Source organism: Cydia fagiglandana, chromosome 7, assembly GCF_963556715.1.
Source record: "Cydia fagiglandana chromosome 7, ilCydFagi1.1, whole genome shotgun sequence".
Lineage (NCBI taxonomy): Eukaryota > Metazoa > Arthropoda > Insecta > Lepidoptera > Tortricidae > Cydia > Cydia fagiglandana.
In genome coordinates, this window is record NC_085938.1 from 11,762,807 (window position 1) to 11,786,389 (window position 23,583).

The 23,583-nt window shown below is 37.7% G+C and overlaps 1 protein-coding gene across 5 annotated transcripts in view; it reads left to right on the top strand.

Annotated features, from left to right (window-relative positions):
- Positions 1 to 23,583, top strand: part of LOC134665889 (protein qui-1) — a 185,462-nt gene that overhangs the window by 82,934 nt on the left and 78,945 nt on the right. For 3 of the 5 annotated variants that reach the window (XM_063522921.1, XM_063522922.1, XM_063522925.1), the window contains exons 3-5: positions 1,338 to 1,417; positions 15,471 to 15,593; positions 19,332 to 19,501. In XM_063522921.1, coding sequence (XP_063378991.1) covers positions 1,338 to 1,417; positions 15,471 to 15,593; positions 19,332 to 19,501 — 373 coding nt within the window. Of the gene's footprint in view, positions 1 to 206; positions 269 to 435; positions 500 to 1,337; positions 1,418 to 15,470; positions 15,594 to 19,331; positions 19,502 to 23,583 lie in introns of those variants that run through there. The other 2 variants (XM_063522923.1, XM_063522924.1) reach the window with 2 other exon arrangements.

Consider the following 23,583-nt stretch of genomic DNA (forward strand, 5'->3'; position numbering starts at 1 on the left):
CGCGCCTGCAAGATGTACGTCGCGTCTGTCTACAATGGTACAGTACACGTTCTATAGCGCGGAGCCTTGCTACAGCTGCTCATATGCAGAACTGTCACAAGTGGCCCGGCCCGCGCGCGTGCAAGATATACGTCGCGTCTGTCTACAATGGTACAGTACACGTTCTATAGCGTGGAGCCTTGCTACAGCAGAGCTGCTCGCAGACAGAACTGCGACAAGTGGCCCGGCCCGCGCGCCTGCAAGATATACGTCGCGTCTGTCTACAATGGTACAGTACACGTTCTATAGCGCGGAGCCTTGCTACAGCAGAGCTGCTCGCAGACAGAACTGCGACAAGTGGCCCGGCCCGCGCGCCTGCAAGATATACGTCACGTCTGTCTACAATGGTACAGTACACATTCTATAGCGCGGAGCCTTGTTACAGCTGTTCACACGCAGAACTGCGACAAGTGGCCCGGCCCGCGCGCCTGCAAGATATACGTTGCGTCTGTCTACAATGGTACAGTACACGTTCTATAGCGCGGAGCCTTGCTACAGCTGCTCGCAAACAGAACTGCCACAACTGCCAGGCCCGCGCGTCTGGAAAATATAAGTCACCTACCTACTTTGTCTGCGATGGTACAATAGATTGCACACACATGAGTAGCAATATACGTTGCCTGTGTCTGCAATAGTACAGTACTACCTACTACATATATAGCGTTGGGCTTGGTCACGGCTACAGGGCCCCAGGCTTTACTAATACAATAAATTCGTTGCCTTTATTTACTTCTAGACTCTAGAGTCTAGACTCTAGACTCTAGACTCAGTGTGGTGTACCTACTTAATACTCTAGACTCTAGAGTATTAAGTAGGTACACCACACTCAAGCTACTGTTAGTAAACTTACCCAGGCACTATCCAATAACGGTAAACTCATACTAAACGTACGGGAATATTATTCCTTTTCATTCAATATTATCCTCTGTTGTTAATAGTATTATTAAGCACTAAGCACTTAAGTCATATTGTTTGCCCCAACATAACAATTATATCGATTGATTTCTGATATGATCATTACACTATTATCTATAATGGCCCGATAACATATTTATTAAATTGTTAGGTAACATTAAGGGTAATAAATAATACTATCATTGTTTCAGCCGTGAGACTTTGGAAAGTTACTTTGAACTTGGAATTTATAGTCCGAAAACATGGTAGGTAAGCAATTGAATAAGTTCTCGGTCATCTTTTTACAGTTGTTGTTTATATGATACATGGTGCAGTATAATAGTGGATGATTTGTTTAGCTGCCGTAACCTAGTAATATTTCTCACATTTTGTTTCTTTTACAGACTTTCGCGAAGAGAGACGTCAGATACTGGAGATGGTGGGGCCGGAACTGCAAGCAACATACGACGATCGGTACATCGAGGTACTTACAATTTGATTACTATCGTTTGTTTTTCGTCGCGCAACTGTAATTATATTATATTACGAGTACCTACATTAAAATTTAAAAAGTCAAAATAACCAGTTGGACTCCAAACAACATGCAAGTACGCGTAACATGTAAATACAACGTATTGAGATTGAAAGATATTACAAGTAAAGTACCTATTGTACGTTTCTGAACATGGCCCTTAAAAAATCCCTTCCTTTATTTAGTCAGCGATTTATAAGTCAAAAGTTAAAACTAACATTAGTAGTAGGTACCTACATGTCAAAAGTTTGCGGATCGTGTTAAGCATGGTAACATTCGGCCGAAAGTTGGTCAGAAAAAGGTTGGGCACAAGAACAGAAGTGTTACATAAATTTATAAGGCTGCCTCCACATTTTAGCAAATTCGAGTTCTATTTATTCAACTACAGTATTTATTTAGACATCAACTAAGCCCGAATAAGTTGCGACCTCCAGAGGTTTACTTATACAAAGAACTTTGGTTGCGGGTATCTTCTACAAACTTACGAGCCCCGATGCAAATGATTTCGTCTAGTTCCGCGCAACAATTTTGTTTATTTTAATAAATTTTACACATGAACATATAATGACCCAGTAATGGGAACCATAATAGCAATGTTTAATTTAGTTTATTTTGATCGTATAATAAAATTGCATGAGACTTTTATTGCTGAAAAAAAGGAGTTATCAAAAACGTTGTCCAAATCATATTGTCCTCTCTTACAGCACTGCTGCATGCATGGGCTCAAAACAAAATTTTCAGTACATTGGCAGAGCCCTATTGCTTTCCCTGGTAATAGCCCTTTTCACATATGTTGTAATCCTACCCGTCAAAAAAAAAATAAAAAATCATTTTTTTCTTTCTTTCAGTACAAACGGTATTTCTTGTATTTGGATTTAGTTATTGCAGAGTATTACCATATAAAATTAAATTACATTAGTATAAGCATTAAATATTAGTAATTTTTAAACAAAAACATTATTTTTGAACAAACGCAAGAACCTCAAAAAATGGGGTCACCTGACGAAAACATATGCATCGGGGCTCGTATTATGGCACACTTATACTCACCAAGGATTGTTAAAATATAATGCGAAACTTTTGAACTAAATTTCAGAGTTTTGCAAAGTACTTATATGAACAATAGGTATCTTTTATAGAGTTCCGTAGTCAACTTAGAAACCCTTATAGTTTCGCCATGTCCGTCGGTCTGTCCGTCCGTGGTTTTGCTCCATGATAATAGTTCTAGAAAGCTGCAATTAAGCCTGGATATTATATATACATGCCGACAAAATGATAAAAAAAAATTGTATCTCCCCTATATGAAAAGTGGTGATGAATAAGATGAATTATCCTTTCGCTTTAATGCAATGATGTTGATCGTTGGATAGGTCTAACAAAACGAATATCGGCATTCAAATTTTTTTGATAAAATGAATGTTTTAGAAATTAATCGCTCAGAAAGGAAATAGTGCTCTACAAGTGGGGAATATTATTAATACCCGAACAAGCGGGTTTATTATACATACCTAATTTAAATATTTTTACCGTCTTGCGTGACGTATTTCCATTCTATCTTAAATGTTTTAGTGCCCTCACCTACAAACATAATATATACCTATAGGTAATAAAGTGATGCGTCGACTGACTAAATGACTAAAATCCTTCTTCTTCACCTTCCGGCCTTGTCCCATTTCTAATTGGGGTCGGCTCATGTGTTGTGTGTTCTGTATTGTTCGTCATATTACCAACACGTACCTGTACTATCAAATGTAGTTGATCTATAATGTATGTAAAACGTATAATGTATGTAAAAGTATGACAATGACTGAAAATAGCCTTTTGTTGCGTGTCAATACGCAGATTAGAGATCACGAGATCTCTGAAAATGCCCGCATCGCGTGCGTGTTGTTGTTGTATTTTCGGGACCTGGGACATCGTTTTGTTCGGCTTAACACAGTACAAATGTAGTCACGGGATTTAGGCACATACAGTATGGCTACTCGTTGGTATTTTTAATTTAGTTAACCTTTACATTATATTTATAAACTCGCGGTGTTATTATTTTAATACCTATCAGGCTTTACATCCTAGCTAAATGGAGTTAATAAGTAATGTTGCACACACGTTACTAACACAATTATAATATTATATTATGCACGTTAAGCATAGCTTTAATACGAGTTTATGTAGTGTAGTTTTAGTTCAACTACATTGAAAATCGGCCTGATACTCTTATTTACAGTTACGTAAAGTATAAAATCGGAAGTATCTGAATCAAACTAACTTAAAACTAAACTTTTTGGCAAAACTTTAGTTGGATGAAACGTGAAATTAACCACTTCCTCAGAGTACCTCGCAAAATTCACCAAACTGCATTAAATAAACTAACCCTCCAACACATACATACTTCAAAGGCTCCACTCGAACACGTCCAAACTACTCCAAACAAAAGTTGTAAAGCATGTGTGATTCGAGCCTTATTTGCCGACGAATTTCGGAGCGCAGTCACCGGCGACAGATACTGTCGGCCCAATTCTGCCAAACTCCGCTTTCGTAAACGGATTGACGCGTTGCGCCGAATACTGCAGTGAATTGCATTCAGTGGCTTCAGTAGAGTAAGGAGGAATTTTATAAGCATATACATATGTTTGCAGAGGGGTGGTTAACTATCTCTGCATCTGACCATTCGTCTGAAATACAAACAACTTTTAATAATATCGAGATTCTAATTAGTATATATATCTTATGATAAAGCAAGGCAATACGAAAATAGAATGAAATTACAGTTATATTACATTTTTGCAAATTTTTTACCAATTTCTACCGAAATTAACTGACACTAACTGTAAACTAATCTAATAAATGGCCGTCCAGTGATATGGGTCGAGTAAGGTAGTAAAAAAATGAAAGCCTATGAAAAGCATTAACGTTGGAACCATTAATTGTTACTGGTGGTACACTCATGCTCTAAAGGCTTTTATTAATAATGAAAATATGTACCTCCAAAATGAATTTACGTTTTAAGCCCATACGTTTAACAGATTTTATCAGAGATTATGTCGGAGTCGAAAGTAAATATGAGAGGAATAAATACTGTTAGTCGATGTTGCCTTGTTTTTTTTACGTTATCGTAAAAAATGTTTATTATAAACCACTTACACTAACATGTCTGTTAAGCTAATGGTTCATATTATTATTATGACATCGAGTCTGTACATGCACATATTCAAATTAGACAACAGACATTCAGCCATATTCGAACAATGAGATATGTCAAATACTAGATATTGAAACGATATGGATTAGATATGTCAGTGTCAAACAAGTGTCAAAAGTGACGTATTTGTTTGAAGAAACGTCAATTTTGACACTTGTTTGACACTGACATATCACATATCTAATCCATATCTTTTCTAGATCTATTAACTGACGTATCTCAAAGTTGGAATCGGGCCGACTAGGTCAAAATCGGCTCGTAGTGCCTATCCCGAAATTAAGGCTAGTAAAAAAGTGGCGTTTATGCGTCTGTTATATTTCTATAGGTTTGTTCTATGGTCATTTATTTGTGAAATTTTCAAAATGAGTACAATTACAATAATAGTAATTACTATCTTAGGCGACATCTACCTTCTGCATCATATAAGTACCTTTCTTATAGAGGAATATCATTGAGGAATTATACCTATAGTTCGTTTTTTTTAGCTTTAGAAATAAGGTAAACAATCTTGATGTGTCTTTTAATTGAAAAACACATTTTAAAAATAAGTTACGGCAAATATGTAACAATTATGACTCTAATACGATCATTTATATTCTTCTGCTTTCATTATTAATAGTTTTTGATTTTTAAAAAGCGTGTTTCAATTAAAAGACATATCAAGATCGCTTACCTTCTTACAAGTTCTATCTAATGCTCAGTGGCGGATTTGCAGTCTTTGCCGCCCTAGGCCCCAAGCCTTGTAGCCGCCCTTTCTCAGCATCAACACCCATCATATTGACTACATTTAGATCAGGCAACGAAAAGATATATTATAGAGGGAAATGCTTTGGACACATTTTTTATTTAGTAACTTTTTTGTAACTATACGTCCTTGTGACATGTTCATAGGAACATAGGTTTTACGAAAAAAATAAGCAAATACTTATTAATTTCAAGTGACAGTTTTACCAATACCATGGACTTTTTATGTACCTACAAAACATTAAAAAAACCTAAAACAGAAACATAAGAAAAATAAAATTCCTATCATCTTTATTTACGTTACACGTATCTTTGGGTCACAAACTTACATATGTGTGCCAAATTTCAACTTAATTGGTCCAGCAGTATCGGAGAAAATAGGCTGTGACAGACGGACAGCCAGACGCACGAGTATAAGGGTCTCCCCTAACCCCTAATATATCGACGCGCATTCGGCAAAAGCCGATAGGAAAAAGCTTTATGTCCGCGCAATAAGAGCGAAAAAGTCGTCGTTTGGCTCGGCTCGCGACGGCCGACGACGCCGGACGCGTCGACCGGTTTTTCGCTCTTATTGCGCGGACATAAAGCTTTTTCCTATCGGCTTTTGCCGAATGCGCGTCGATATATTAGGGGAGACCCTAAGGGTTCCGTTTTTTCCTTTTGAGGTACGGAACCCTATAAACGGGGAACAAGGCGCGAAGGCGTCAACAATATGCGAAATCGACCCACACTCGCACTCGCGTTCGCGGCTTTGCGCCGCGTTTCGCGCACAATTGTGGAGGGCCCTCCAGATATCGTGTAAATTGTAGCTTGAAGCAAATTTAACCAACTTTCATTTTGTATAATGATCATGTCGTTAGAACGCATAGTTTCCAAAATATAAGCGAAAAACTGAAAAATGTGACCCCGGCTCAAGAGCTACGGCCGCCACTTTTGATATGTTCACCTCCTACATAGTCCAAATAAAGTTAGGTGCAAAGTCAAAAATTGTGTTTCAAGCATTTGCCTCTATAGGTAACTTTTTTTGAGAATTATTTGCCTGATGGCCTAATTTTGAGTTATTTTTTGTTATCATCAGCGAATTTTTTGTCACAATTTGCCGCCCCTAATATCTCGCCGCCCTAGGCCCGGGCCTACTGTGCCTTATGGGAAATCCGCCACTGCTAATGCTAAAAAAACGAACTATAACGACTGGCCACTGGCAATAAGAACGGGGCATGAATGCCAGTACAGCAGTATGCCACCGCTACAACGCGATTGGTTGATGATTTCGCATCACGCACGCGACACAATTTAATTGGCTCGAATTCGTGAGTGACACCGCTGTGTAGTACCAGAGGGGCTACCGTGAAAACCGACCCAGCAGCACTGACGTCCTCAAATCAGGGCTTTAAATACCGTTAAAAAGTTGGTATCGTTACCACAAGGTGACAGATTTAACGTTAAGTTGTAACTAACGTTAAACCAGGTACCGTTAGTTATACTACTCTTTACCGGTAACAAAATGGTAACGTTAGCAGCTGTCAATTTGAGCTAACGTTAAGTCAAAGGTATCGATACACCGTATTTAACGTTAGTAGGTAACGTTAACAGCTGCTTATTTACCGTTTGATTCACTGATAGATGCCATCATCGTTGACAATCGAGCGAATGTTCATTCACTCTCAAGCAGAGATGGGCATTTCGTAATTGATTCCTGGTTCCACGATTACTCGAAATTAATTTGTAATCAGATTACCGATTCCCTGATTACTTTGTGATCGAACGATACCGAATTACTAAGTACACTTACATTTAAGGAATCAGGAATCATCTTTTCTAATATTACAATTACTAGTAATTGGAATCAATGTCGATTCCTCATTACAGGAATGCATTACATACTTGTTTCCTTTCAGATTACATTTCGTACTACTACTATCAAAAGTACATTTCGATAGTAGATATGTAGGCTTAATAGATATAGATGCAGCTTATTTGAATCAGGTGTGCAGATTTCGAAAATGACCATTTTGGAATCCAAGATGGCGACCATACAGTATGTCATAAAAGTCGTCATGGATGTCATTTTGTAGGTTTTAGGGGGCGCAGATTTTGAAAATGATGAACATTTTGGAATCCAAGATGTCTGCCGTGCACTTTGACATTAAAGTCATCATGGGTGTCGTTTTATAGGTTTCAGGGAGTGACGGTTTCTAAAATCATGATAGTTTTGGGATCCAAGATGTCTGCCGTGCACTTTGACATAAAAGTCATCATGGGTGTCGTTCTATCCATTTTAGGGAGTGATACGAAGCCGGCAAGACCTTTTCAACATGCAATAAAATAATAATAATGTCCCACTGTAATAGGTTGTTCAGTGCGTGTGGTTCTGAAGAGGAACGAAAATTTTATTATTTTTGCGCTACGAAGCACTGTTTAGGAGATCCAGCCCTATAAAGATTTTTCTCCTTTTTTGTGGTCCTTTTTATTCGTTTTTAGGGTTCCGTAGCCAAATGGCAAAAAACGAAACCCTTATGGATTCGTCATGTCTACTGTCTGTCCGTCCGTACGTCACAGCCACTTTTTTCCAAAACTATAAGAACTATACTGTTGAAACTTGGTAAGTAGATGTATTCTATGAACCGCACAAAAATTCATACAAAAAAAATCTTTTTCACACAAAAATTAAAAAAAAAAAACAAAAAATTTTGGAGGTTCCCCATACTTAGAACTGCACTCAAAAATTTTTTTTCATTAAAATTAAAATCATTCGTGTGCGGTATCAATAGATAGGTCTTCAAAAATTATAATAAGGTTTCTAATATCATTTTTTTATAAACTGAATAGTTTGCGCGACAGACTTCCAAAGTGGTAAAATGTGTGTCCCCCCCCCCCCCCTGTAACTTCTAAAATAAAAGAATGATAAAACTAAAAATAAATTACATTACCATGCAAACTTTCCCCGAAAATTGGTTTGAACCAGATCTAGTATGTAGTATTTTTTAATCCGTCATAAATCGTAAACCGCAATTTTATTATGTTACTTGCTGCTACGGAACCCTTTATGGGCGAGTCCGACTCGCACTTGGCTGTTTCTTTTTTTAATTTCCATTTAACAGAATTTGTGACACACCTTCTTGGCATTCAGCCATTAAAGTGGTAGGTAACACACTGTCGCACCGCGCCGCGGCCTCGGAACGCCGCACCCATGGATGAGATCGAGAAAGAGATATCTGTTTCTCTTTCTCGCTCTCACTTATGGGTCGCGGTGCGGGGCGACGGTGTGTTACCACTTTTAAAAAAATATAGGCAGTATTTGGTTTATGGTACGATTTCTTTTTTTTTCATCTTTATAGGGCTGTCTATCCTAACCTAACCCGTAAGTCGTAGCGCAAAAATAATCAAATTTTCATTCCTCTTTATGAAACTCCTAAGTCATATTTAAAAAACACAAAAAAATAAAAATAAAACTAAGAAAAATATTTATAGGGCTGTATCTCCTAAAGCGTGCGTCGTTGCGCAAAAATAATAAAATGTCCTCTGTGTACGAAACCCCTAATTAATATTAAAACAAAAAAAAAATAACAAAAAGCAAGAAAGGCATTAAGTCCGCCATTTGTACATTTTATTTGTATTTTGTGCAATAAAGTTTAAATAAATAAATAAATAAACAAACAAAAAAACTTTATAATGCTGTATCTCCTAATAAAGTGTCCTAAACCGTACGTCGTAGCGCAAAAGTAATCAAACTTTCGTTCCCCTTTAGGAAACCCCTTAATAATATTTAAAAAACTCAAGAAAAGAAAAAACTAATAAATAGAAGAAAAAAAGGAAAGAAAAATCTTTATAGGGCTGGATCTCCTAAACTGTGCATCGTAGCACAAAATAAAAATTTCGATCCTCTTCAAAACCACACGCCCTGAACAGGGCCGGATTAAGCATGTCGGGGCCCCTAGGCAGTGCGAAGCTCGGGGCCCCCTACAGTCAATTCTGCACACAGCATATTCAGTACAGGGAAATAAGTGAGCGTTTTTAATTTCAATCTTCAGGCGTCGGCCGAGCCGATCCAAATCGAACGATGTTTTTTGCCTCTTATTGCGTGGACATTAAGCTTTATTCTATCGGTTTTTGCCGATTCCGCGTCGCGTCAAGTGTGGGGAGAGCCCTTCAGGCTTAAGAACATTTTCCAGTGGAATACCAAACATGTGAGCTTCAGCGTCACTTTCCTATCTACCTCTATTGGCAAATTTTAAGCGAGGCTAAAGGCTAAGCTCAACTAGAGCCGCAAAGTCGATTTTCTCAAAAGTTAATATCTTGCGTAAGTCTGAACAGCAATTGTTCGACCATAAGACCAAATCAACTAAGTTAAAATCAACCTAATAATAAAGAAGCAAAAATAAACGCGAGCGCAGCGAGCGCGAAATTTTTTGTTAACAATATCGCAAATTGTAAAAGCATGTTAAAAGGCCGGGTACCGATCTCCACCTGGAGGCCGATTTTTGAATTTGGATTGCTCGATTTCGTCACTCGAAAATCTTTTGAAAAATGCTAATTTTTGAAATACGAGTGATAGAAATTCGGAATCTAGTGACATTGACGACTCGTTTTCAATTCTATTGGTAGAATTTAAATGCCTAGTATTGGAGTTATTATTGAACGAAATACACGAAATTGAGCGGTCGAAATTCAAAAATCGGCCCCTGGACCTAAAAGTCCGAAGTGCCCCAGCGAGGCGAACTTTCATGCGAAGGCAAAGCCGTGCTTCATCAGGCTTCGGGATAAATAGTTGAGCATTATAGTATCGTATAGTAGCGTATTGCTTCAATTTTATTGCAGTATTTCATTTATTTAAAGAATGGATCGTAAAAAAGCAATAATAAAGCATACTCATTATTATAAGAATAACAAATTTACTCATGAATTTTGACCCTATGGAACAAAATCTTATTTGGTGTGCGCTGAGCCGCCGGGGCCCCCTAGCCGAGGCGCGGGGCCCCCTAGCCGAGGCGGGGCCCCTAGGCAGTTGCCTACTTTGACTTAGGGTTAATCCGGCCCTGGCCCTGAACAACCTATCACATTAGGACATTATTATTATTTCACATTGCATGTAATAATGTCTCAAATAAGAATTTAAGTTTCACCATTCTAGATTAACATAAAGAATAATGACAAAAGACTATGAACTCTAACTACTAGAGTTAAAGTTGAGTTTTACTAACATACCTACATAATTATCTTTAATCGAATCGAATTTAATTGAATCATTTTTACAAGCAAGCAGTAACATTAATAAATAGGTGTCTCATTTAATATAATCCGACTAAATTACATTTCAGCAACACCTCCATATTTCACAAAATAAATCAAGACATTATCCAACCTATACAATCTTGACGTATATTATATCAAAGACGCCTGTACCTAATATAAACCCACCAAGTAACGAATTAGCTATACCATCATATTTAACAAACTAATTTATGACGTTTTGCAACCTTCTTATTTTGGCAAATATTCCGACACAGCCGGGTGGTATTCTATCTATCCAATCTCGGTCCAATGTGTATATGCGTCTCACATTTTACTTAATGAGAGAGTGAGACGCAATGCATATTGGAGAAAGATCTTAAACATGTTAAATACCACCTCTTCCATTTGATAAACATAAAGAATAATGACAAAAGACTATGAACTCTAAGTACTAGAATTAAAGTTGAGTTTTACTAACGTACATTTATCTTTGATGCATTTTGACTTATTCTATTTCAATTTGACAGAAGCCCTGCCGTATTTATGGTCAATAAGGTCTACTGGCCTTAATATTGTGTATGAAATTACAAGCAAATATCAGCTTTATGAATGATAGTGTTAACGTTAGTTTGGTAACGTTAGTTTATAATGTGAATTGGGTAATAGTGCCATGCCTTATGGGAAACGGTCGCAGAGATAGTTCAGAGCCGGAAACCGCTACCAACTTTTAGTATGTTGTTTGGCATGGCATTGGGTCTCCAAAACTGCCGGGAGACGGCAGCGCCGGCCATCTACTTCAGCGGAATGACGTCATCAAAATGACTCCCGCTTCGTTGCGAATATTGCATACTGCACCCAAACTATGCATAGCACATACACGTGTGGGGTATTAAATGAAAGCCAATTAAATAAACTATATTTTATTTATACAAAGTGTACCAAAATATGCAACAGTTTAAGAGAAAGTTACAAATAAATAAAAATTACGTAAAAAAATATTCGATTATTTGGGTTTTACAACCAAACCAAAAGTCGGACGATAAAGCAATGTACTACAAAATTAAAGATGACGTCTCAAGCCATACACTGATATCAATAAAATCAAAATTGGACCAAATATGTGGAAATTATGCATGTGATGCAATGTAGATATTTGCCCATACAAATGCATTAAAGTTAAAAAAATCCAAATTGGTCATTTTCAGGATAATCCGCGTAAGCTTCTAGTATGTTATTAGCAATATGACCTGGGTTCTAAAACTGCTGGGAGACCATCTTTATTGTCCCCCAGTCACGAATAATGACGTCATACAAATAATCACTGCCGAATTTCGTAAAATGTAAATTATAGCTATACTATGAGTCACACATACATGTGTGTTACATGTAATGAAAGGTTATTAAATTTAGTATGATTCACCTAAACATTGTTTGTAAAAAAAATGTACGGTTTAAGAGCTAGAAACAAAGAAATACCACTTTTTATGGAAAAAGTAGATTTATATCAATTTTATAGCTAAACTAAAATCGTCAATAAAATGTTGCGTATAATATTTAAAAACCAGTTCTTCAACTATACATCACAGATTAAATTTTACATTTCCGATAAAAACTGTGGAAGTTGTGGAAAAAAAACTAAAGCGCGCCAACAATTCTACCTTAATGCGCTCATATTATGCAAAGAATAGTTTTAATTATCGAGTATTAAATGAATGAACATTACATAAAATACATGAAAACGACATTTTCGAATGGAACCATAATTAAAAAAATAATAATTTACTTGATAAGTAAGCAAAATACTGTTTCTTTAAGTACCTAATCTCCTCCTTTCAAAGTCGGTTAAAATGTAGCTTTTGTGACCTGGGCTACAAAGATAAATAAATTTACACCTAATTTATCAAAATCAGTTCAGTAGTTTCATGCAAACGGTACCTACACATGCACGCATAGATAGCAAATTCTGCCGTAGTCGGACAAAAAATTAAAATTCAATAATTAGACCTTTACTATTATGGCCTGGCGTGGCTTGGCATCTAACGTTGAAACACTCAGGCCGTAGATGTTAGCAGACCAGAGGGGTGACCTGTATTTCGGAGGATCAGAGGGAAAATTCTGCCAGCCTTCTCAGCTCAGCCTTGAAACCCTTGCACCACTCAAGATTCCACTTTTATAAGAATACCCAACTGGCGCGAAGTGGCGCAGAATAGGGCAGAGTGACGCTCTTTTGTGTCAGAGGTCACTGAGCCAGTGATGTATGTATGACTGTATGTATGTATGTATAAGGCTAATCGAGGCTTAAATATATAATTATGTATCGCATTAAGTGAACTGATATGGCATTTACCTCGATAAGACATTTTGTATTAGGCATGTACCTACTTACTGGCATGTAACTTTACATTTCTCTAAGAATGTAGCGTTAGGCCATGACAATAAGAGTCTATTTCACATTAATATTTACCGCGACTACAGCAGGAACTGCTGTCTACGTATGTAATTATGTATTTTTTACATGAAACAACTGAACTGATTTTGATAAATGAGGTGTCAATTTATTTGTCTTTGTAGCCCAGGTCACAAAAACCACATTTTAACCGACTTTGAAAGGAGGAGATTATGTACTTAAAGAAACAGTATTTTGCTTACTTATCAAGTAAATTATTATTTTTTTAATTATGGTTCCATTCGAAAATGTCTTTTTCATGTATTTTATGTAATGTTCATTCATTTAATACTCGATAATTAGAACTATTCTTTGCATAATATGAGCGCATTAAGGTAGAATTGTTGGCGCGCTTTAGTTTTTTTTTCCACTTCTTCTTCTTTCCTTCCACAGTTTTTATCAGAAATGTAAAATTTAAACTGTGATGTATAGTTGAATAGCTGGTTTTTTAAATGTTATATGCAACGTTTTATTGACGATTTTAGTTTAGCTATAAAATTGATATACATCTACTTTTTCCATAAAAAGTGGTATTTCTTTGTTTCTAGCTCTTAAACCGTACATTTTTTTTACAAACAATGTTTAGGAGAATCATACTAAATTTAATAACCTTTGTTTACATGTAACTCACGTGTATGTGAGACTCGTGGTATAGCTATAATTTACATTTTACGAAATTCGGCAGTGATTATTTGTATGACGTCATTATTTGTAACTGAGGAACAACAGAGATGGTCTCCCGGCAGTTTTAGAATCCAGGTCATATTGCTAATAACATACTAGAAGCTTATGCGGATTATCCTGAAAATGACCAATTTGGATTTTTTTAACTTTTATGCATTTGTATGGGCAAATATCTACATTTTGATGCATAATTTCCACATATTTGGCCCAATTTTGACTTGATTGATATCAACGTATGGCGTCAGACGTCATCTTTAATTTTGTAGTACATTGCTTTAATGTCTGACTTTTGGTTTGGTTGTAAAACCCAAATAATTGAATATTTTTTTACATCATTTTGATTCTTTTGCAAATGGCTCTTAAATGGCTGAATATTTTGGTACACACTGTATAAATGAAATATAGCATATTTAACTGGCTTCCATTCAATACCCCACACAATTATATGCTATGCATAGTTTGGGTACAATATGCAATATTCGCAACGAAACGGGAGTCATTTTGATGACGTCATTCCGCTGAAGTAGATGGCCGGCGCCGCTGTCTCCCGGCAGTTTTGGAAACCCAATGCCATGCCCAACAACATACTAAAAGTTGGTAGCGGTTTCCGGCTCTGAACTATATTCCCATAAGGCATATGACTATAACGTTAACAAGCCCTGCAATAAAAAGTAAAATTACCGGTAAAATTAACGTTAATTAGCTAACGTTCTAATAATGTTAAGTTATCAAGTATCGTTACCATTTACTAACGGTAATAAGGTATTTTTATGATTTTAACGTTAAGTAACGTTACTTTATAATGTGAATTGGTAACGTTAACAAGCCCTGCCTCAAATTGACGTCGACTGACCTCCCCACGCGGTGGGGAGCGACCCGCCACAGCCGTCGCAGCCGAAAGGCGGGCACGGCCACTCATACCTCTCTATTAATAGAGAGGTATCGAATGATATACAACAGTGAAAACCGAAATTCGCAAATTGCGGGGATCTTTCTCTTTTACTCCAATGAAGGCGTAATAAGGGTGACAGAGAAAGATGCCCGCAATTTGCGAACTTCGATTTTCGCGGTTATAGGTTGAACACCTTTAACGGCCGGTTAGCAATCGTTACAAAACTGACGGTCAATGTCAAATCCCATACATTTTGTCAGGAATGTAACGGTTAGACGTTACTGAAACACGACTTAAGTCGCACTTAACTGGTACAAGTTAAATGAAAATGCCCTAAATAGCCCAGAGCGGCAACCGCGAAAACCGAAATTCGCAAATTGCGGGGATCTTTCTCTTTTACTCCAATGAAGGTGTAATTAGAGTGACAGAGAAAAATCCCCGCAATTTGCGAACTTCGATTTTTGCGGTTATAGCCCAGTTTAAGTGCCCGTAAGGCCCGTCCTTAGACAGTGGGAATATTGCTTTAGTTATATGTATGTCGGCTGTCGATCGTGAGATCGGGCAGATCGTGAAATTCCTAGGCATATTGTGAAACGTAAAAATCTTTTTTTCATTCCCTAGGTCGACGGAGCCCCGCAGCGGGGTTCATATTTCTGAACAGGTTGCCCTTCGGGCATCAGAAGCAACCTAAGCCTAACGCACCTATCTATTGGTTAATGTGATTACAGTCAAAACATTACGATCTGCCTGAACTTACGATCGGCCGCCGCCATATAACCACAGAGTACAAACGAGCGTCGTGTTCCAGATTGAGTTTCTGGACATGCACTACGGCACCGACGGCGGCGACGAGAACAGCCCGGCGCTGCTGCGGCACCTCCTCGACGAGATCCGCTGCTGTAACAACACCTCCAAGGCTGGCTACTTCCTCGTAAGTTCACACTGTGACAACACCTCCAAGGCTGGCTACTTCCTCGTAAGTTCACACTGTAACAACACCTTCAAGGCTGGCTACTTCCTCGTAAGTTCACACTGTAACAACACCTCCAAGGCTGGCTACTACCTCGTAAGTTCACACTGTAACAACACCTCCAAGGCTGGCAACTTCCTCGTAAGTTCACACTGTAACAATACCTCCAAGGCTGGCTACTTCCTCGTAAGTTCACACTGTAACAACACCTCCAAGGCTAGCTACTTCCTCGTAAGTTCACACTGTAACAACACCTCCAGGGCTGGCTACTTCCTCGTAAGTTCACACTGTAACAACACCTCCAAGGCTGGCTACTACCTCGTAAGTTCACACTGTAACAACACCTCCAAGGCTGGCAACTTCCTCGTAAGTTCACACTGTAACAATACCTCCAAGGCTGGCTACTTCCTCGTAAGTTCACACTGTGACAACACCTCCAAGGCTGGCTACTTCCTCGTAAGTTCACACTGTAACAATACCTCAAGGATGGCTACTTCCTCGTAAGTTCACACTGTAACATCACCTCCAAGGCTGGCTACTTCCTCGTAAGTTCACACTGTAACAATACCTCCAAGGCTGGCTACTTCCTCGTAAGTTCACACTGTAACAACACCTCCAAGGCTGGCTACTTCCTCGTAAGTTCACACTGTAACAACACCTCCAAGGCCGGCTACTTCCTCATAAGTTCACACTGTAACAACACCTCCAAGGCTGGCTACTTCCTCGTAAGTTCACACTGTAACAATACCTCAAGGCTGGCTACTTCCTCGTAAGTTCACACTGTAACAACACCTTCAAGGCTGGCTACTTCCTCGTAAGTTCACACTGTAACAACACCTCCAAGGCCGGCTACTTCCTCATAAGTTCACACTGTAACAACACCTCCAAGGCTGGCTACTTCCTCGTAAGTTCACACTGTAACAATACCTCAAGGCTGGCTACTTCCTCGTAAGTTCACACTGTAACAACACCTCCAAGGCTGGCTACTTCCTCGTAAGTTCACACTGTAACAATACCTCAAGGCTGGCTACTTCCTCGTAAGTTCACACTGTAACAACACCTCCAAGGCTGGCTACTTCCTCGTAAGTTCACACTGTGACAACACCTCCAAGGCTGGCTACTTCCTCGTAAGTTCACACTGTAACAACACCTCCAAGGCTGGCTACTTCCTCGTAAGTTCACACTGTAACAACACCTCCAAGGCTGGCTACTTCCTCGTAAGTTCACACTGTAACAATACCTCAAGGCTGGCTACTTCCTCGTAAGTTCACACTGTAACAACACCTCCAAGGCTGGCTACTTCCTCGTAAGTTCACACTGTAACAATACCTCAAGGCTGGCTACTTCCTCGTAAGTTCACACTGTAACAACACCTCCAAGGCTGGCTACTTCCTCGTAAGTTCACACTGTGACAACACCTCCAAGGCTGGCTACTTCCTCGTAAGTTCACACTGTAACAACACCTCCAAGGCTGGCTACTTCCTCGTAAGTTCACACTGTAACAACACCTCCAAGGCTGGCTACTTCCTCGTAAGTTCACACTGTGACAACACCTCCAAGGCTGGCTACTTCCTCGTAAGTTCACACTGTAACAATACCTCCAAGGCTGGCTACTTCCTCGTAAGTTCAAACTGTAACAACACCTCCAAGGCTGGCTACTTTCTCGTAAGTTCACAATTTTTAATAAAACAACGTTGCTGGCATAGGTTAGGGTACTAGAGCACTTAGTACTATTATTTATTTTGTGAATAATATTTTACCTATTTAGTTTCAATTAATCATCGCATGGCTATTAGAACAACTCACAACACCTGCCTACCTAAAACTTGGGGCAGGTTCGCCCGTACCATTGTGGGAACTTGTCCAAAACCGCTAAACAGACACCGCAATCCACTACCAATACAGCTCTTACTGAAACAAAGAGCAAACGGCCGCCCGTATCTCTAGCGAGGACTGATTGACTCAAATCAATTACTCAAATACACAAAAAAAATCTTCTCAGTCCAAAGTTGATCTCGTAGACTATTTAAATTTGTCTATAATAAAACAAAAAATTCTGTATACTTTCAAAATCGTTGCAGATTTATCTTGGTCTAACTCTAATTGTCCGACCTATTCAATTAAATTTTCAATCATCCATTTACATTCAGTACGACTAAATGCAAACTCGTTATTATAACTTGAACACACCGGGGATTCGATAATTGTGTAGCGGTTCTATACGTGTAAATAAATGAAAAATGAAATGGTTACCGAATAAATGGAAAATGTTCACATTAAACTGTTAAGTTTCTGTTTAACCTAATGGTTGACTGGTAAAGAATGCCTTAAAGCATTAAGTCCGCCCTTTAGTACAATTTTATATGTGGTGAAATAAAGTTTAAATAAACAAATACCGACTGACCCTAATGCAATAAAAAACGGGCCATATAAATTTAGCTGTCACGATCTCTTTGTGTAAAAAGTCAGCTGAATAAAAATAAATAGCACTTATTGTATTTTTCCTACTTTTGCCTTATAATGAAATGAAGTCCGCTTTGTTATCCGAGCCGCGTCCCACGAAGATACGATTAATTTAAATGAGCTCTCTAAGCCTAACACAATTTTTACTGCTTTTTTAGAAAATTACAAAATAACGGATTTGAAAATTTTTATTTGAAATAAATTGTAAAAGGAAATAAAGCTTAATTCAAATACGTTTATAGGAAAGCTTGAAACCAAATAAAGCCAAAGTCAGTTTGGCCTTATTTGGCTCAGCCAAATTGGCTGCAATCATAAACCATTTATACAATTCCTTATAACTTATTCTGAAAGATATACAAAAATCTATTCTGATATAAAAATAAATCAAATCCTTATAAAAATAAATCAAGGACGACACACGGTACTTATAAAAAAAATTCATTTAACACTTCGACTGGCCGCAGTGACATGTTTGTTTGAAATTTAATTCATTGACATAAAGTAATATTTCTAACGATGAACCAATATTTATTTTGTATTAGAACCCGGCTTCGCACGGATTTAGAAATTATACACTTAAACCTTCCTCAAGAATCACTCTATCGATAGGTGAAAACTGCATGAAAATCCGTTCCTTGGTTTTTGAGCTTATCGCGAACAAACATGCAAACACACAAACAGACGCGGCGGGGGACTTGTTTTATAAGGTGTAGTGATTATTTACCAGTAGGTAAACATTTTTTGACGTAATAACGTCTTATAAATCGATGAACACCGGTAGCATGCACGAACAAGGATCACGTTGTGGACAGATCTCCATGGTAAGGTTACGGCCAAAGTATGCAATTTTTCATCAATGTTTTCTTATGACGTTATCAGACTTTACAGACAACCAATTTTAGGGTTCCGTACCCAAAGGGTAAAACGGGACCCTATTACTAAGACTTCGCTGTCCGTCCGTCCGTCCGTCCGTCCGTCCGTCCGTCTGTCACCAGGCTGTATCTCACGAACCGTGATAGCTAGACAGTTGAAATTTTCACAGATGATGTATTTCTGTTGCCGCTATAACAACAAATACTAAAAACAGAATAAAATAAAGATTTAAGTGGGGCTCCCATACAGCAAACGTGATTTTTGACCAAAGTTAAGCAACGTCGGGCGTGGTCAGTACTTGGATGGGTACGGAACCCTTCGTGCGCGAGTCCGACTCGCACTTACCCGGTTTTTTTTTCTCAGTGTCTCATTGGCGGCGATGCATCGTCCTACCTGCCAGTGATCCCGTTCACGATCAAAGAGGACACGTTCGAGCAACTAGTAAAGCCCGGGTCTCCCCAGGCGGCGCTAGTGCAGGCGTGCTACCGGCTCCACGCAGACGGCCTTTATCACCTGGAAGGAGACGATAAATGGTGAGTACCTGCCGTAAACTTAGGGCTGATTTAGACGGCGCGCGAACTCGCATGCGATTGTAGTTATATTGCGGACTGTTGGTTATGTCCAATTCAACCGACCGATCAAAACCCGCAATGTAATGAAACTCGCATCGTCTAAATGAGCCCTTAGCTCTGCTTGGGTAGTTAGGGCCGGCTGCACCAAACCGTCTATCAGGGTCAAACAGATCACTGTGTTACGTTCTTTCCTGTGGACATACACAAAGTTAAGGGCTATAAAGGTTAATTCTCTTATTTAACCCTAACCCACGCAAAAAGGTCCTCCTTTTATTTACAGAACTATGATAAAATCATTACTTACATGCCCACGAGCTGAAAATGTACAGTTCGCGCGAACACGCTAGTTTTCTCTCCTGTGGGCAATAGTTAACAGCTTGTGGGCATGTAAGTAATGATTTTATCATAGTTCTGTAAATAAAAGGAGGACCTTTTTACGTGGATAAGGGTTAAATAAGAAAATTAATCTTTATAGCCCTTAACTTTGTGTATGTCTACAGGAAAGAACGTAACACAGTGATCTGTTTGACCCATCACCGTTAAAGCGTTCGCAAAATTTTATTGTATGAGAATTTTCATAGATCTCTGCTGCGTGATGTTGATCACTTTGTTAACTGTGGTTGGTGCAACTGGCCCTTAGTCCACAACTTACAACTATGGTTAAATTTCAAGTTCGTGTAAAATGTAGGTACTTACGTATATAACTCCATATTATGCTGAGTATGTGACATAGAAAAAGCATTAATAGGTACATATTATATCTAACTAAGCTAATAAATAAATGTTCTGACTTGACGAGCATAATTCAAGTTGACTCGTGAATAATAAAACGTTGACGTTAATAGACGACCATAGTTGTTGTATAGGCCTATAGTGTTTCATGTCAGTACTAATTTAAAGATCTTAGTAGATCTTATTTTAATTACGATTTATTTCTCGATTTTAATCTCGTAATATAAAAAATATCTATAAATTGCGAACCGTTGTGACTCTGTGTTTTTAAATATTCAATCATTTCGCAAAAATGTAAAAATCAAGTACTTATATTATGTAAAACATACTTACCGAAACCATGAAATTATTAAAATAATATTCTTACCACACAATACTCAGTAGACTAAAATGTCCGTACTAAAATGGCAGAGGCCTATGTCGAAATTTACGTTGAATACTTAATGCGAAAGTCGGTGGTTAAACTATTCATAATTTAAAATTTGAGGCAAGAGAGCATAATAGGAGCTATTCGCTTGGGGGTGGTTAGAAACCTATTGTGCTCAAACTATTCAGAACTTTGGAAGCGAGCGGTGACACTGAGAGTAACTCTGATAACATGATAACAAACTCCTTCTAGTCCCTAGAGGGTAATAGAGTGAATATATCTATAGTGGTTTTTAATCGTGAAATATTCGGTAACACTTATGAAATATTACATCAATATTTTAAAGAACCATGGAGGCCTATTCGACGACGCGACGTTCCAACGACCTGGCAATAAAATACCTTTTTCCTCTACTCTGAAGGATATATCCCTTGAGTGCTAAAGGAAAACCTTTACACTTCTCTATCTAAGCTATGACAATTTATGGCTGTTTCCTTGAAACGGGATCCGGGCACTCAGTAGGATCGTAAAATAAATAATTTAGCGGATGGAAAGAGGCTACCTCGCACATAAATATTGCTACACCTGAAAGGACCAGCAGGTTATCACCGTTATCATTTGCAAGATGGGCCGCTAAGAGAATTGATGGAATGAGTATAGCAATTCAATCTATTTCCATTATTGTAAACGTTATTTGGGATCGTTTTTTGGCACATTGTAAGAACTCCAAACGGCACCTGTTACACGTTATTTTACAGACATTTATTGCCTGAATATAGATTTTGAAGGTGAAACCTAAAGCTGCTTTATGTACGATTTTCTATTAATTAAAAAAGTACTCTTATTTAGTATTATAGTTACACAAGTGTACTTCAAAAATGATTTGATATTTACTTATAAGTTTCATCGTTCCTGAGGTCTGCCTGTCAGCGGGCTGTAAGTATCCTATAAATCAAAACAGAAAGACTATTGAAATTCCAATAATGAGATTAATTCAAAATCAAAGGGGTCTTAGGACTGCAAGAATTTTTGAGTTGTTTTGTATGAACAAAACAAATTGATCTTTAGTTATTGCGTTATTAGATGCTCTAAGGTTATGAACTTATTAATGAACAACTTAAGATTATTATGATATGAATTTGGTACAGAAACATACTTATTGGGTGAATCTGCATTGAAATCTACGATTGCTTGTCACGAAGGAAATTAATGTTAATTTGCTGCGTACGCTAAATTAATCTTGTTAAATTGTTTGCGCTACCGCAAACTTTTTAACTGATTCAATATATTAATTTGTGGAGAATAAGGGAAATTTGATTACGTCAATTAATTAAATTACATACGAAGTCTTATCCAATTGAAACTAATGAAGTTGATTTAGATCTCACTGGTAGTCATTTAATCTTCAAATAAGAGTGCTGGAGTAGAAAAAAGGTTTTAGAATACAAGTACCTGGGTATAAAACAGAGGCAATAAATTTGAACGATTAATTCTTTCTTTGTCTTCAGTTAGGTAGTTATATTAGTAATGTAGTTTAATGATGATTTATATATTTTAAGTCTTCAATTTGCTGGAACTGCTGGAAGAACTAAACGGCAGTGGTAGTCTACTATTAATTTATAGCAAAAAGAATAGATAGTATAGAGGGGTCCTGTCATAGTAAATTTTGTAGTCACAGTAAATTTACTGCCATCTATCGACACACGACTAAAACTCAAAACGAAAACGTATAAAATTATCAAAAAAATGTATGTATATGGATAAATCATTTTATTATTTTTATATCATTTTGATCCATGTTCATTCACTGATATCCAAATCAATGTGTTAAAATTGTTAAATATGAAACGGTGTCGTCACGCCATCTAGCCGCCCATACAACCATTTCTAGTCGCCGTTACGACGCGGTGTTGACACATCTTGTGTCGACACCGTCTGTTTCGGTCACACTTCCAGTCGCAGAGTCGTCGCCGTGTCGACACAGTTACCAGAAATGGGGAAGGGTCGACACATGACACAAAGTGACATAAAGTGTGGTCGCCGTGTGCACACATTGTTTCGGGTTTGCGACTACTTTATGCCAAAATCATTCGTTCATTCGTTCATTTTGTTCCTGTCAAATGGAAACTGTCAGATGGAAAAATAGTTAAATAAAAATAAGTGACATTAATACGCCATCTCTAAAACGGATTACAAGACGTAATTATATATTGTTTGGATTTATATTACAATAGGACTTAAATTATTATGGGGAATTAAACTGCTCGAGTGATTTGATAAACTAAGTGTAATATAATCAACGCGCCACCACATTGTTTTAGTTTAGCCGGAAATGAAATTGTTTACTTCTCAGTGCCTGTGTTCATAACTATATTATTTGATGCATTTTTAGTACTTCGATGCGTATACTATACTTAAATAACAGAAATAACGCTTTACATACTACGAAACTTGTTAATTATGATGTATAAATATGGTTTAAGGCTGAGAAATATTGCAGTCACAAAGTAGTCGCAAATGTTTCGACTTTGTGTCGACTCTGTGTTGACACATGACACGCGCTGTCAAAAGTAATAACAAAGTTACTGGATTTGCAAAATGGCTCCTTGTGTTCATTCGTTTTCAGATATTCTCAAAGTGTAAGAGCCATGCCGTGGTCAGAGATGAGGGCATTAATCGACTAACTGTTTATTCGACTAATTAATGAAATAAAAAAAGTTAATCCTCATATTTTAATCGCGATTAATTTAGTCGACCTAACATAGATTGAAATTGCATTAATCTGAATATTAATCGAATAAATTATCGATTAAATCTCGATTGAAAGTTGACAGGGGGACATTTTTGTACGTAAATGGAATAGGATTTGCATGTAAATATTTCCCACCTTTTCGGGACGGGGACAAATGGGAACACACAATTTTTGGATGTATTCCCATTTATT